General features: G+C 37.5%; 1 protein-coding gene and 1 non-coding gene across 10 annotated transcripts; both read right to left on the reverse strand.

Moving 5' to 3' along the window:
- Nucleotides 1-2743: 2743 nt before the first annotated feature.
- On the reverse strand, nt 2744-15585 carry TMEM267 (transmembrane protein 267). 9 transcript variants are annotated; one of them, XM_011373874.2, is made up of 5 exons: nt 14490-15585; nt 12690-12757; nt 9346-9505; nt 7506-7893; nt 2744-4783 (listed from the first exon to the last, which is right to left on the reverse strand). In XM_011373874.2, exons 4-5 carry the CDS (start codon nt 7815-7817, stop codon nt 4448-4450), a joined length of 648 nt encoding a protein of 215 aa, XP_011372176.1. In that variant the 5' UTR covers nt 7818-7893; nt 9346-9505; nt 12690-12757; nt 14490-15585; the 3' UTR covers nt 2744-4447. The 9 variants fall into 9 exon arrangements, with proteins under 9 accessions (XP_011372176.1, XP_023375508.1, XP_011372173.1 ...); XM_023519740.1 differs by lacking the exon at nt 14490-15585 and adding an exon at nt 14090-14126; XM_011373871.2 differs by lacking the exon at nt 14490-15585 and adding an exon at nt 13969-14061.
- Nucleotides 9916-10034, reverse strand: LOC111728872. The gene has a single exon (XR_002775984.1). It is a non-coding gene; the product is annotated as a 5S ribosomal RNA (ribosomal RNA).
- Nucleotides 15586-16318: the final 733 nt, after the last annotated feature.

The raw sequence follows: 16318 nt of genomic DNA on the forward strand, positions 1-16318 counted from the left end.
ATTTGGTAACCAACAGAGGGAAGGGGGGTTTGGGGGACTGGGAGAATGGGGTGAAGGGTTAAAGAAGTACAAATTAGTAGCTGATGGATGGTCACGGGGATGAGGAGCATGGCATAGGGAATGCAGTCAGCATTAATACGTTGGCTAGGTGGAGGGCCAGGGGAGGGAGGGAACCATTGGGGGGATCATTTTACAAACGATAGATGTCTAACCAATGTACTGTATAATTGAAACTAATTAAAATTTAAAAAATAAAAAAAAATTTTTTTAAGTACAAATTAGTAGTTGATAGAGTCACAAGGATGAGGAGCATGGAATAGGGAATGCAGTTAGCGTCAATGTAATGGCTAGGTGAAGAGCCGGAGGAGAGAAAGAGCAATTAGGGGGATCATTTTATAAACTATATAAATATCTAACCAATGTACTGGATACTTGAAACTAATAAAATAAAATTAAAAAAAAAAAAAAAAAAAAAGAAATTCCTTAAGGGCTATTCCTTCATGATTTGAGTCCGGAGGAGAAACGATGGGAAAACAAATGGAAACCTATCTGCTCATTTGATAGCTATGTTACTCATATATTCCACAGTCAGGAATCATATAACATGACGGACATTTTGTTGGGTGTGCTGGCACACTGGTAAAATCCCAACAGATTCCTCTGTCTGCCCTGCACGAATGTATAGGAATATGTAGAAGAGCACATGAAGCACCTAAAGCAATGGACGCTGCCTGCCAAATGATGCATCGAGAGAGTAAACAGAACTCCTTTCAGTCCGATGTATTTCCAGTAGGAAGTAGTCTTTTGAATCGTGATCCTTATGAATTGGGTTTGGGGTATCCATTGGTTATTAGTCTTCTAGAAATAGTCATCATCTCCTTTGTCTCACTTGTCGTAAGGAGGAAAATCATAAGATGAGAATTCTATTTCATCTTGCTTTCATGTTGTGAGAGCTTGTGTTTGTAACCAGTAAGAACATTCTCAGGTTTCCGCCATCTGAGGGGCACAGGCGGTTCAGTTTGAGTCAGGTGGCTAGGCAGCTGGCTAGGAGCCAGAGACATGAAGTGACAAGCAGCATTCTCTTTGTCTGAATATATCAGCTCTCAGAAGTGTTTGTGTTAATCAGGGGTCCCAGTCTACAAGAGGCTGGTCATCTTTCCCTTCATTGCATTGTTTGTGCTGGGGAAATTCCCACTCCAGTTATTGCCTTTCCAGTAACACAGTTTCATGAATCAGTGTCTCATCTCTGTGGGAGATTAGAGTTTCAAAACCACTTGTGATAATGAAGGTTTTGCTTATTTAGGCTATATTTGGGGGTGGCCCTGGATCTTGGTAGGGCAATAAATATATTTCGGGTCCAATTCAGTGATGCCTGTTTTGTCCAAGGTTAAGCCATAAAAGCCTTATTGGTTTTAAGCCACAGAGAGGCAAAGAGTTGGCGCAAGGAAGAGAGGAGAGGAGAGGAAAAAGAACATAAAGAAACAGGATGGGTCCACAGCAGTGACTCTTAAAGCATGGTCCCTGAACAGCGGCATCGGCGCCAACTAGAAACTTATTGGCAGTGCGCATTCTCAGGGCCTCTATCAGGTCAAAACTACTGGGGGGCGGTGTCTCTGGCAGTCCTTAATCATCCTCACAGGTGATTCTGATGAATGCTTGAGTTTGAGAAACACTGGTCTAAAAAAAGGAAACAAAGACTGGGATCTCAGAGATGAGCAGTGTCACCTAAAAAGGAAGTACAGAGGCCTGTCATCCTGGTGGATGGCTGATGTGAGGTGGTGATGAGGGCCAGGGGTGCAGAAGAAGTCCAGATTTCAGGCAGGTCATCTGATGACAGGATGACAGGATAAAAATCAAAGGTTGAAATAAAAAGGGGATCCAGGTGCTTAGATCATCAAAGAAGGTAAAAGTGAGTCTTAGAGGGTAGCATGTGAGGGTAAGGACGATAGAGTAATAAAAGCTATCAAACGAAGAAAATTGAGAACTATGATGGACAAAAGGTTTAGCTGTGACAGTGGTTGAGCAAAGACTAAAATAGCCCCGATTTCTCCCCTCTTCAGATGGGAAAATGGAAAAACGAAGTAATTGTCTCACCAGCCAAAAGAAAAAGGAGCCAGGAAGTATCTGCCTGATTGGATGGAGGTTGGGGGGTGCCTGGGAGAAGAAAGGTCTAAGTTAAAGAAAGGGGGTGAAGATACATGACAATTTTAACCCACATGCAGCAGGGGTTCTTAGCCCACCTCTAAGGAAAACTAGGCTTGTGGATGAGTAGAAGATAGTTCAGTGGTGGACATTCTCCTGAGTATAACTGACATGACTCCAGAAAACAGTAGAATGGGAGGTCAGATCAGTGAAACAGTCAATAGAGAAACACTAAGTGAATGGAAGACATCTAGAGGATGAAGAAAATACACACATGCAAACAAGATACAACCCAACTTCCAGTACGATACACTGACGCAAACTCTTTCTCTAAGAAAAGGAACAAAATGGTGTTATGGGAAGTTGGTTGTTATATTTCGAGGTGTTATAACCGCAGCTTTCAGAGACCATTTAGAGGACAGGGAACATTTCTGATGGTAGAGGCAGGAACAAAGATAAACTCACATTCAAAATTTGCAGTTGTTTAAGCAGAGTCATGGTCAAAGTGAACTCCCACTCTAATAAAGTTAGGACAACCACCAAATGCCAATGTGACATTCTTAAATTAGGCCTGGAGAAAGAAAAAAGCAGAGTTTTATGATTTAGTCAGAAAAAGTTACACAAGATAATGCTTTATTTCCATAAATTTCTGAAATCATATGCTTTTTAAAAAGCTCTACCTTAACCAAATTTACCCCCACTGTATATTTACTATTAAACCAATGAAACTGACACAATAATTGCTCTCGAAAGATAATAACAGCTTGTAAGATCCAGTAGATTGTAAAATCAATTGGTTAAAAACAAAATGAAAAATTAAAGAGACTAAACCTTTATAACAATTTACAGGACACTGTTTAACTTAATAAGAAAGATCTGCTCGGATAAGGCGTTGCTACATCATTTTTCAGAGGATAAGGCACACAATCACTAACATTACAAATCACAAAGGCGTAAGAAAATACGAAGACAGCAGATGGCACATATGCTACAAACAAAAGCAGGTGCCTTTGGGGAAATGGCTTTTATATCAAAGTAACATTAAACTGCAAATTTAAAATTTACAGCAACTAAATTTCCTTCTCTTATAAAGGTTAACCTTTTTTTCTTTTCTTTTTTTTTTTACAGTAGAAAACAAAAGTTTTATTAGAAGGGAAAGTATACTTCCAGACGTGGAAGCAGGCCTGAGCAAGAGAAGCATGGCTCCAAAGACCAAGGCTAATCATTTTTAACAGAAGATTAACCTGAAAGGACAAAGGAAAATCAAATTTTCAAAAACTACTTTTATTTTGAGAAAAAAAAAAAAGAAAGTTTTGTCTCTCAGTATCAGGCGGATTTTTAAAAAATGATTTAACTAGTATATTATTTTACAATTGTGTGTAAAAAAATTGGCAGCAACTAAAACAATTTTAATGGCACATTTATAAGTTTACATCCTAAATGACATTACTGGTAAGTCCTTTTTTGTGTGAATTCAAATCCTATGGTTATGAGCCAAGTATCAATATTTTGTTCATGTTAATTTTCAACAAATATTTTGTTAAATTTAGTTATGTTTTTCAAAACAGTTAAAACCCTAACACAAAATTCTGGGGCAGACACTAAAAAAATAATACTTCAGGAAGATGTTACTGTAGCCAACACATTATAATAATTTCCTAAAGTGATTTCTGAAACAATAGCTTAAATCTAAAGTTAGTTACTGTCTTTTGCGACTATTGTAACGATTTTTCACAAGTCCACTGAAGCAGATTATGCCAGTAATCACAGCTCACTAAAAACACTTGGCAAATTAAACTTCAGTAAGGATCAACATAAATGACATAAAGAAATGTTAGCGTTCTCTATACATTTTATTCATGATCTGTTATTTTGGCCATTTCACTGTTTCAATGTCTTAGGAAAATGTGGATCCAAATATAATGCTAACTTTCCACAAATTAGTCACCCTAAAATTTAAACTGTTTTTCTTTAGGAAATAAACTATCTGAAAGCTATAGTTCCAGAAAACTTAATTGGATATTAATCTAATAGTTATCAGTAGAGCCAGATAAACAGAAGAAACAATAAAAATATATCATTGAATTAATGAAACTCTAATATTGCACTAGAGTGTTACAGAAGTAGAATTACAATAAATACATAATATAAAAAAATTTGTACATGCTTCCTGAGCAAGAAGATTCAGGAATTATAATAATTAATATAAGTTCCTAATATGTTTTTTAAATTCACTTTAATGTTGGCTACACTTAATTATCATTGTCTCAACCATTTGCTTCTCTAAGACTGCCATATGATTACTTCAGACATCAATATGAATTCCATGTTTTGAAGACATCATTTGTCTGGTCCCTGTTAAATACATAACCAATGAACAGATGTGAGGTAAAGATGATGTAATTACTACATAAAGCCAAAATGGCAAAGGAGAAGTTTTTCCAAATGGGCATATCCATAGGCCATGACGAATGCCATCTCGGATGTGGTGTGAGGTCCAGGACATAAATAACATCCACGGAAGAAAGCACCATGAGTCTTTGAGCTTGAAAAGGTGCATAGTAAACTTCAGGCTCAGAACCACAATGGGTATCACAGTAGAACAGTGAAGGAATGGTCTTCGTGGAAGAGTCAAAGCAGCCTATGGAAGGAAAGCAATGGCTATGTCATTTCCTTTGTGGCAAACAAAATTTTATAGATGCTTCTGAATATTCTAAAATATTTTTCAGAAGTCTATTGGAAATGCAAAGGAATCATTTTCTATGCCACCTCCAAATACATGCATTTAATCTATTATATACAGGCAAAGGAAATTAAAAAAAGGTATCCTTTGCAATAAAAATGAAATCAAGATTTCAAGAACATGGTGATTAATTTTTTAAGTTTCCTATTATCTGATTAGAAAAGTCATAATTCAAATGTAATTTACATCCTAAATGTACGGTTTGTGTAAATTTGGAGTTTTAAAGAATTGTCTGGGGCCTCTAAGGGTGTTAAAAAAAATTTCACAACTGAATAAAATATTCTTTTATTAACTATGGCACGAAAGAGGAATATTTTGTTGTAACCATTTTATATTAGTCTTGAATACTTTCAGAATTTATTTACAACATTTAGAAAGATTATATTATTTTAAATAAGTATTCTAAGTTTGAGTTAAATAAACTTTGGTAAAGTTTCTAAACCATTGCAAAAAGTGTAATCATTATCTAAACAAATGAAAACTTCAAGCTTAATCTCTGAATGATCCATGAATAAGGCTTCATTCTCACATATTCTAAAGGCTAATTTTCAACTAGATAATTTCTAATAAAAAGAAAGCTAAGGATAGTGAGGATTGCCTAAATCTAAATCTCCCACATATACTCAAAAGCATTATAGAACAAGGATAAATAAAACTATACCAACCCTCACTCAGCACAGATAGAAGTCGGAGAATGCCCAAACTTCAAATATTCTAAAATATTAAAATAAACACCAAATCAGTGAGCTCTCTCTCGCACATACCCACCACAAGCCAGGAAAAACTACATTGAAGAAAGATGAGGGGAAACCTTAGAATGATCTAAAATTACCACCAGAAGGAGAAAGTGCAACTTCTGTATGAAAATACTGAAAAGGGTCCCAGTAGGTCAGAGCACTCATACAGATAATTACTTAAAAGTGTGCATGACTGGAGGCTTTGAAAGACCTCAGTTCTGGGGGAGAAGATGGAAGGAAGAGGAACCCTTTGGAGATTGAGTGAAGGGGAAAAGGAGTAGAAAAGAAAAAAAATTAGGTACCTAACAAAAAAAGTAGAGGATGCAACCCTCTAACCACATTAAAAAAAAAAAAATCATCCATTAAAGAGACTGTACCTTGCCACATTGTCAAATCAGAACACTCTTAATTAAAGTGGAAATCTTATAAACCCACTACTTAAACAAGTGTTCTTTAACTCCTACCTACTGACTGAACATCAAAGAGTTTATTCTACATGCTTCCCTCTCCCTTCTCCTCCACATTATTATTCCATTCTTCTGCATCATTATTCCATTTTCATCTCCATCTTTGTTTTTAAGTTCTCTACCTACACTATATCATGCTCCTCAACAGCAAGGTGGGATGAGGAAGCCGCTGGTAATCGCTACTTGGCAGAAAGCAGTTATACTCTGGATTATGTCTGGAGGGATAATGACTCTGCACACTTTTATTTGTGAAATCCATTTATATTAACATGCTCACTTAATCCTCACAACTCTATGAGGTAAGTATTGTTATAATCCACATTCTGAAGATGAGGAAATTGAGACTTAAAGAAGAAAGGTCGTCTGCTAACACTATATACAAGGATTCAGACTCAAGTCTTCTGATTCCAAACTTAAACAGCAATGTTATGCTGCCTCCACTCAGAGCAGAAAAGTTGAAATTTGTCTTTAATAGGGAATTACTGATTCCTTACTGGTTGTAAAACGATCTCTGAGACATACCTGGTATAGTACTTGACACATAATGAGACGATATCTTTTTCATTTATTCAATAAATATTTATCAAACATCAACTAGGTGAGCCAGGCACTGTTCTAGGTCAGTGGGCAGCGAAGCAAAGTCCTTGCTCAATGAGTTTGTATTTCTTTTCTTGAAATGTTTACACATCATAAATAGGTAAAAGTAGGAAAATCTATTGACACTTAGAAACTATTATCTGAACCGCCACTTTAAGCTTAGTTCACTTGCAAGGCTAATAGGTTACTATATAGCTAAATCTCTGATGCCTCAATGAAATTCCTCAATTTCTCTACCAGGGACTGTGTCCAGATCAGCCCACTGAAATGCATACTTTTGGCTCCATGAGAGATTCAGGGAATAAATCCATTGAAGTCATTTCCCAGGACTGGGAATCATCTTTATGCAATTTAACTGTTATGGAGCACTTGGGAGTTGTGTACTATCCATAAAACATGAAGACTGTGGGGAGAAATTTAAGTGTGGTCTGGAAGAAAGAACAATGATACAAAAAAAACTAGAATAGCCCCGAGAATGGCATCCATTACTCTAAACCAGTTGGCTAATCCTTCCTTCAAGAGCTGGCTAAATACTAAATACATTCTCTGTAAAGCCGACACTGAACTCTTCAGGTACAATTAGTTAAGTCCTTGCTCTGTGCATATCCATGGCACTTTGTGATGTCAAGTAATTTGATCAGCAACATGTATGTGAGCACCTTGAGGGAAGCACTAGGTGCTCAAAAAAGTTGAAGGAATGGGCTTTCTTATTTTAAAATAAAGCTTATTATTTATAGCTCTAACTAAAATACTGTGAAGATCAATATAATGGTGCTAAAGAATTAAAGGCCAGAAAAATTAAATATACATGATCTTTACCTTTAAAGATAGGGATCCAGCTAGAAAAAAGTGATCTACATCAATAACAGAGGCTAAAAATCCAGCTAAAACAATTTCTCTCAAGTCAGTCTTCTTCTTGACTCCAATGACTATTGCCCATGACCACATGCCAATCACACCATGCACTGCATTATCTGAGAGAGCGCGGAGCCAGTCATTTCGCTGAATTATGGAAAACTGTAGTAGTCTGTCAGCTACTAGGCAAAATATCCCCAGACCAAGGCTGGAAATAAGAGATTCAGTGCTACAAGACTGTAGTAAAGCATGGGTCTTCTCAGTCTCAGATGCCATCACAAACCGTATGTCAGTATAGACTAAAAGCCATCAGGAAACAAGCAGGTTATTCTTGTTTACATTCCCGGTCACCCTAAAATCGAAAGCAGAGAAAAATATTCATGAAGATGATGGGCTACCATATAATATTTAAATAAGACATTATCAGCAATAATTTCACAAAGATAAAACCAAGTTGTAAAAATTGGTATTTCTTTTTTTAACTGTTGTCAGTAATTTTATTTTGTTTTTCCTAGCTTTATGGAGATATAATCGATATACAACACTAAGTTTAAGGTGTACAATGTGATGATTTGGATATGCATACATGTTGTGAAATGACTGCCACGATAAAGTTAATGCATCCAGCACTTCACACAGTTACCTTTTCTTGTGTGTGGTGAGAATATTAAAGATCTACTCTCTTAACAACGTTCATGTATTAAAAAATGGCATTTCTTGCACGTTACATATAATATGCCATATGGACCGAAGAGAAAAGCTTTGTAGGAAAAAGTTTAGTTGGTAATGTATATGAAGGGAAATTTAAGAAAACCCACTAACTGTAATCTATTACTTTGAGGTCATTGAGAAGTTCGAGCTCTCAGCGATGTTTACTAGGTGGTGGTAGGCATCCACTGTGCCTATATACCCAGCAACGACCTTCCATACTTCTGGTAGCAGCATCCCCTTCCTGGGGGAAAACTGCTCATCACTATACCCACACTCTGGAGCTGACTGATCAAAATTCCCTGACTCCCTTATTAGTTGCAGTGATTAATTAGTAATTACTAATTAGCAATCCTTTTCCACTAGTGATTAGATTAGTAGTGATTAATCTAGTTATGAAGGTGACCCAGACTAGGCCAATCAGACTCCTTTCTAGAATTTTTCTAAGTGAGGCTGGTAAGGAAAGTTCCTTTTCTTATTGCAGACAACAGGCTCCCCTACATGGAATAGCCTAGGAAAAAAGAATCATTAGGACATTAAGTCCTCAGGTCTAACTCTAACGTTCTCAGAGCTGCCTTAGTTCCTGAAACTCACTCTTCACTTCTATGAGCTACTTCAGCATTTTCCTAATAAATCCCTTTCTTTTTTGTTGCCTTTAACCAAAGAATCTTAATTGACATAAAAAGGCAATCATAATTCTGTGCTGAGGGCTTACCTGGCATAGAATATTGAAATCATTTATCCAGTTAAAAGTTAGCAATATTGTATAATACCTGAAGTTTTTGTTTCATATTGTTTTGTTTTAATTCTGAGACTAAAGAGTAACTAAATGATTTACTGAGAATGATCAATTTCCATTGTGATAAAAACTATACATAGTTCATTGTGTATATTCTAAAATTTATAGAGAAATACAAAAGACCTAGAATAGGAAAACAACTCTGAAAAAGAGGAATTAAGTTGAAGGACTACACCATTTGATTTCTGGTCTTATTAGAAAGCTACAGTAATCAAGACAGTGTGGTCTTGGTATAAAGACAGACAAATAGATCAAAGGAACAGAATAGAGTGTGATCAGATATAGATCCACACATACTTGGTCAATTGATTTTTGACAAACATGCAAAGGAAAATCAGAAAAGATATTTTTTTCAACGAATAGTGCTGGAACAACAGGATGTCCATATGCAAAAATAATGAACCTCAATTGGTACCCTACTCCACATACAAATATTAACTCCAAAGGGATCGCAGACCTAAAAGTAAAACATAAAATTGTAAAACTTCTGGAAGAAAATGTAGAATATTTTTGCGTACTTGGGTTATGCGAAGAGTTCTTAGATGCAATATCAAAAGCTCAACCTGTTTTAAAAAACTGATACATTGAACATCAAAATTAAAAACTTCTACTCTTTGAAACAAAATGGTATGAAAATGAAAAAACCAACCCCAGACTGGGAGAAAATATGTGCATATCTCATATTTGATAAATGATTTGTATCTAGAATTAAAAAATTCTCAAACACAGTTAACAATATAAAAATGGGCAAAAGATTTGAAAAGTACTTTACAAAGATGATATACAGATGGCCAATAAGCACATGCAATATGCTCAACATCATTAATATTTTTATTTTTATTGTTTTTTTAAATTTTATTTTTTTAATGCCTAAAGCACCTGGTATTCCTAGGTGGTCTCCCGTCCAAGTACTAACCAGGCCCGACCCTGCTTAGCTTCCGAGATCAGACGAGATCGGGCGTGTTCAGGGTGGCATGGCCATAGACTAATATCATTAATTTCTAAGGAAATGCAAAGTAAAACCACAGTGAGATACCAAACATACCTATCACAATGGCTAAAACAAGACTGATCATCCCAAATGCTGACAAGATGTGGAGCAACCAGAACTCTCATATACTGATGGTGGGAATGTGAAATGGTACAAGTACTTTCCAGTTCTCAAAAAGTTAAACATACCACTACTGTATGACAGCCATTCCATTCCTATTTACCTAAGAGAAACGAAAGCATACATCTGCACAAAAATTTGTACACAATGTTCAAAGCAGTTTTATCTACATTAGCTCCAAATTCCAAACAACCCAACTGGAGAAACAAAAAAGTGGAAAAAGAAATAAAAAGAAACAAGAGTGATACATACAAAAACATGGATGAACCTCTATAACATACTCAGTGAAACAAGCCAGACACACCCCACAAGAGTACATCGTCAAAACCTATAGAATTGTACAATACAAAAAATGAACCCTAAAGTAAACTGTGGACTTTAGTCAATAATGTATCGATATTGGTTCATTACTTGTAACAAATGTACCAGCTAATGCAAAATGTTAATATTAGGGAGAAATGTGTGCAGCAGGAGAGGGAATACAGTTGACTCAAGAACAACATGGCTTTGAACTGCATGGGTCTACTTGTAAGTGAATTTTTTCCAGTAAGTACCTTAAATATATTTTTCTCTTCCTTATGATTTTCTTAATAACACTTTTTTCTAGCTTACTTTATTGTAAAAAAAAACCGCATATAACATACATCGTATGTGTTAACTGACTGTTTATGTTATTGGTAAGGCTTCTGGCCAACAGCAGGCTATTAGTAGTTAAGTTTCAGGTACTGTGTACCTACTAAAAGCAATATAAAAGTTATGCATGGAATCTTGACTGCGAAGGGAGTCAGGAACCCTAACATACTGTTGTTCAAGGGTCAACTGTATATGGGAACACTCTATACTATCTGCTCAATTTTTCTAGAAAACCTAAAACTGCTATAAAAAATAAAGTCTATTATTTGTAGAGGACAATCTGGTGACGGCAAGAGGAGGGGTTTGGGGAACTGGGAGAAAGGGGTGAAAAGTTAAAGAAGTACAAATTAGTAGCTGATAGATGGTCACGGGGATGGGGAGCATGCAGTCAGCAGTAATGTAATGGCTAGGTGTAAGCCAAAAGGAAGAAAGGGTAATCAAGGGATTGTTTCATAAACTATATAAATGTCTAACTAATGTACCTTATACTTAAAACTAATAATAAAATAAAATTTTTAGAAAATGTAAAAAAAAAGTCTATTAATTTAAAAAAGTAAATGAGTACAGGAAAATGTTATAATTGTTAAATTTAGGTAATGGATACACTGTAGTTCATTATACTTATCCTCTACCTTTCTGTATGTTTAAAGTTTTCATTCAGAAGTTCTTTTAAAAGAGTACATAGTATGATTCAATTTACATAATATTCTAGAAAATACAAACTAATCTAAGTGACAGAAAGCAGCAGATCAGTGGTTGCATGGGGACGGGAGAGGCAGGGAAGATTAAAAAAAAGAGCATGAGGAAACTCTGGTGGCTAGATATGTTCATTATTTTGATTGTAGTGATAATTCCATACACACATCAAAATGTATCAAATTGTACATATGAAATATGTACACTTTATTACATGTCAATTATATACCAATGAAGATAATAAAACTTAGGAAAATATACTTTATTGTCAATAACAACAGCAGACGTTCAAGTAAAAGGAGCAATTTGAAAACAAGAAAGATTATGGAGCTGAAATGCCTGATTGCTCAAATAAAAGGTTAATAAAAGCAATGCATAATAAAATGAATGTTTCAAAAGACACAATTAAGTGAATATGAACATTTTCAAAGAATTTTTCCAAAAGCTTGAGGTAAAAAAAAAGAGGTAGGAAGTGAAAGAAAAAATATTCAAAAAATAAAAAGAAAATCCTTAAGAATATTCAAATCCCCTCCCCCCAAAAAGGGTGTCAGCAAATGAAAGAAGATGTAATTAACATCAACATTAAACATGGGGTACAGAGCTCTAAGAGAAAAGGATCGTTACTGTAGGATTCTACACATAACTAAATTATGGGGCCTATGTGACAATTGTGAATTTTAAAAGTTTTTGCCTTAGAAATTACAACACCTATGTATGATTTCTGGGGAAAAAGGAATTGAGGATCAGGACTTCTAAATCTCTAGGGGTAGGGGAGAGGAATAAAGAAAGGATCGATACAGCAAAACAGAACAGAAAATAAAGCAAAGAAAAAAACTTTACCCCTCTCCCACCAAAAGTAATAGGTACCAAACATATCAAACACAAATAGCACAGTAAATGTGAATGTATTAAATATCTCTATAAAGAGGCAGATTAGGCCAAAAGGAAACATTTATTATTTTAAGCCTCTAAGTTTTGGGTAATTTGTTATGCAGCAACAGACAGCTAAGACAGTAGTTTCTATTTTTAAGAAAGGTATAATCATGGTCCTAGAAACACACAATTTTGACATCTATTTCACCCCAACTATTCGTGCATATATTTAGATTAGATTCTGAGTATGAGATAGAAATTTAATAAGTGTATTTCCTCTTAGTCATTGTCTCTGACTAGGACACCTAAGAGTGCCCATTTTTCTTACCTTTTTCTTCCCTTTTCTACTTGCTGCTCCTCCCTCTACAAATAGAAAGGACTCGGGAGCCTCTTAAGCTGTAAAAGAGCTTTATGTTTATTTTACATATTCTCACTTTAGGTGCAAGTTCCTTAACAGTAGTAATGAAAATTGTCTTTTAAACCTGTCATACATAAAATCTAACTTGCTCAAGTGTTTAATAAATATTTCATTATACTAATAAAAGGGGTAAGCATGTAAACAATCCTCAGCATATGAATTAAAGATATTACTTAGAATGAATTCTCTACCATAACAGCCAATTACCCAGATCATAAATCTCTATAACTAGTAGGAGCCACTTTCTGCAATGGCCAAATTCTGCCACATCCCATTCCCATTACAGTAAAATGTCATCAACTATGGTGTTTTCCAAGTAAGCTTCCTTTTTTAAACTCCACGAACACATAACTAGCCGCTTTAATTATACACTATTATTCATTGTTTGTTAATAATCTATTATACATTTCTGCCAAAACAGAGCTGACAAATTCCAAAAGTAAAAGTAAATGTTATCTTCTACTTCATCCCCTTCCTCCCCGCACCTGCTCTAATAAAGGCAGTCTAAAATCCGAAAACTGCCTTTATTATGCTTTATGAATAAGTCCTCTGAACTGTAGTTGCTGCGAAACATAATTTCTTTAATGCTACAATACCCAAAGCAGATGCCAAATCTAATGCAGCTAATTTGCAAAGAAAGAAAACACAAATCTTGCTCACTTTCACGGAAACTTTTTATAGCCTCCATATAAAATGGTCAAATCCTATACTCATTACGAATAAAACATACAATGCTGAATTTCGACGTTTCAAGTCTCAGCATATTGCCAAAGTCATTCTTTCGTCGGGTTGGTGTGATGCAAAACTTTTAAAATGACGATTAAAAAAACAGGGTAGGAAGCCCTGGCGTCTCAGGAAAGGGACCATGTCACACTCATCAATCACATTGACGCCTCCAAGGACCCGGAGACATTAAGGGCTCGGACGCCTGGTAATGACGGCAATGGGTAATTCTATCAAGACCCCCGGCACCCCGCCTGGGGCCAGGAAAACGTCAAGGGAGCGGAATTTGGGCGAGGGCTGGGCTCCTATGGGATCTAGAAGGCGCGACAAAGCCAGAAAACGGTGCCAGGACTTCGCGAAGATCCCGGGGACACCGGACAGTGAACCCCCCGACGGGTCAAGTACACCGAGCTTGCTCTCAGGTCCCGCGCGCCTGCCGCCCCTGCGCGCCCTCCCCGTCCGGAACCTGGGTTTTCCAAACTTCGGGTGGTCCCCGCCTCCGGCCTCCCACGTCAGGACGCAGTATCGCGGCGTCGCGTCCGCCCCCCCTCCCGCCCCACGCGTCGCTGCAACTCAGCGGCACCCACCCTGGGCTCTAGCGCCAGGAGCCCGCCGCGCGGACAGAGGCCCCGCCCCTCCTCCCCTGCGTCAGTACCATAGAGATGCCTGCCGCTGGCCAGAGGGGCTCCAGCCAGCAACGCCGACCGGGAGGATGACGGGATAGTGTCTCGACTCGGAGCCGACCGAACGGAAGTTTGAATGCTGAGGTGGAGCGGGTGGATACATCGAGTTCTAAACCCTGTGGCCCCAAAAGGGAGAACTTTGGGACCACGGGGTGGGAAGTGGAATGTGTCTTGTTGGTTTTTTTAATCAAACCGAAGGGTTCGTTCTCGGTCTGATCGGCGCCGTGCACAGCGGTAACCGCCGAGATACCCTCAACGCACCCAAGTGGTGGTCGGGAAGCTGGGGACGCAAAATTAACCTCACCGAAAGCAGGACGCGCAGGCCTTTTTTCCAGACGCTTGAACTAGGAACCAGCTACAGGCCGTCGTGGGTCCCAAAGATGTAGATATTTCCGACTTCCTTCAGTGGATCCTTCGGGGTTGGGCGTGGGAGAGGTTTTCACGAGACAGGCCAGGCTGCCTTGCAGACCTGAGACTCCTCCGTAGCGCTTCAGTGCCCCCTTGGGGAATTGTTGATAATTTTTCGCCACTATGCGGGTGGACGTTGGAGACAGCTCTTTCTGTGGACAGCCGTAACTGGCTAGAACACTTCATTGTGACCACTAAATGCTGAAGAGTGGAAAAAGCACCTACGTAAACATAGTTTGACCCTCATTAACCGATTTCTAGTTTGTAACCCTGCAGCGGCAACGTTTACTCCCAGACAACTCTTAGATTATAGGCCTAACCCTACCCCCAAAGTTTGCCATGAAATATCTTGCTTTTATTATTTTTGCATTGCACTAGTATAGAGGTAATCTTTGGAAACAAAGGACATCATTCTATTTATAGCATTCTATTTTTAGTAGTGGTAGTTACAAAATACAGTAACTCTCAGGCGCTGAAAGTGTCAAATCCCAGATGTTCCATTGTGTTGTGCTTTGAAATTTACCACACGAAAAAATATTAGTGATCATATTCATTTCTGTTACATTAGGATTAGAGACAAGTTCTGTTTAGAAATAACTCTAAGAACAGTTTTTATATTTTTCACATTGAAAACTAGTTAGATTTGCATCAGCCTCAAAGTGTGTTTATATAAAATTAAATTCATGCTGGCAGCAAGCTGTACTTTTTTTTCCTAAATGAGAAATGGGTTACCTGGACTGACAAGTTGCAGCTTGTTTACTGGGACTGTGGCCAGGTCCTGTCTCCCTGCGTCTGAGTAGTGTGTGCTCTCTTAGCACCAAGAAGACATCTAGCTTGACATTTGGCTTTGGGGAGTACTGGTCCAAAAGAGGAGGCTCAAAGAGGAACATTTTTTTCTCTTTCCCACCTACAGTTTCTCAAAACAAGTGTCAGAAGGAAAGCAAGGGCAGCAGTGAGATTAAATTTACATAGTTCAAACAGACCACAGAAAATTGGAATCTTCAATCTCAAGCAAACTCAGGCTTCTCACAGAACCTTAAAGTGTGGCTCAGTATCTCAATTACAGAACTTTTCAGTGTTTGTCACACTCTTGGTTCTCAGGCAAAGGAAAAGACTCAACTGGGGGACAATTAAACATTTTATTTATACAGCATAAAGGCTAATTAAAAATACCACCAAATACATTAACCACAACGTGCTTTCAGTCATGTTAACAAATTTTTTTATCCATATGCAGTAGCAACTTGGCATTACCATAGGGCAGCATGGTACATGTTTTCTTATAGTCTAGGCTTTCTAGAGCTACTGAGGGACACCATAGATGGTTTCCCGCTACCAAAACAGAACATACAATTCTTTCTCTGTAGTCTGTCTAAGGTCCAAAGGCACTGATTCATTTATACAACACATATTGAGTGCTCTTAATATGCCAGGCACTATGCTTGGTTACAGAATAACTGTGAAGCTCAAGTTCTAGTGGAGGACAGAGACCACAAAGTTGGATGATTTGTGTATGTGATGTATAGGAAACAAATAGGGTGATGTAGTAGAAACTAACTGGGGGAGGCCAACTTTAGATAGGGTAGTCACCCCCTGCTGAGACCTGAAGGTGGCAAGGAGCCCAACATGAAAGAAGCTAAAGAGAGCGTTGTGCCCATTCAGATCGCTGGCAATATTCCTAATCTGCTGTGCTCTGCTTGCTTTGCTATTTTTCTCGTTTCCTCT

Source organism: Pteropus vampyrus, unplaced genomic scaffold (assembly GCF_000151845.1).
Source record: "Pteropus vampyrus isolate Shadow unplaced genomic scaffold, Pvam_2.0 Scaffold234, whole genome shotgun sequence".
Classification (NCBI taxonomy): Eukaryota; Metazoa; Chordata; class Mammalia; order Chiroptera; family Pteropodidae; genus Pteropus; species Pteropus vampyrus.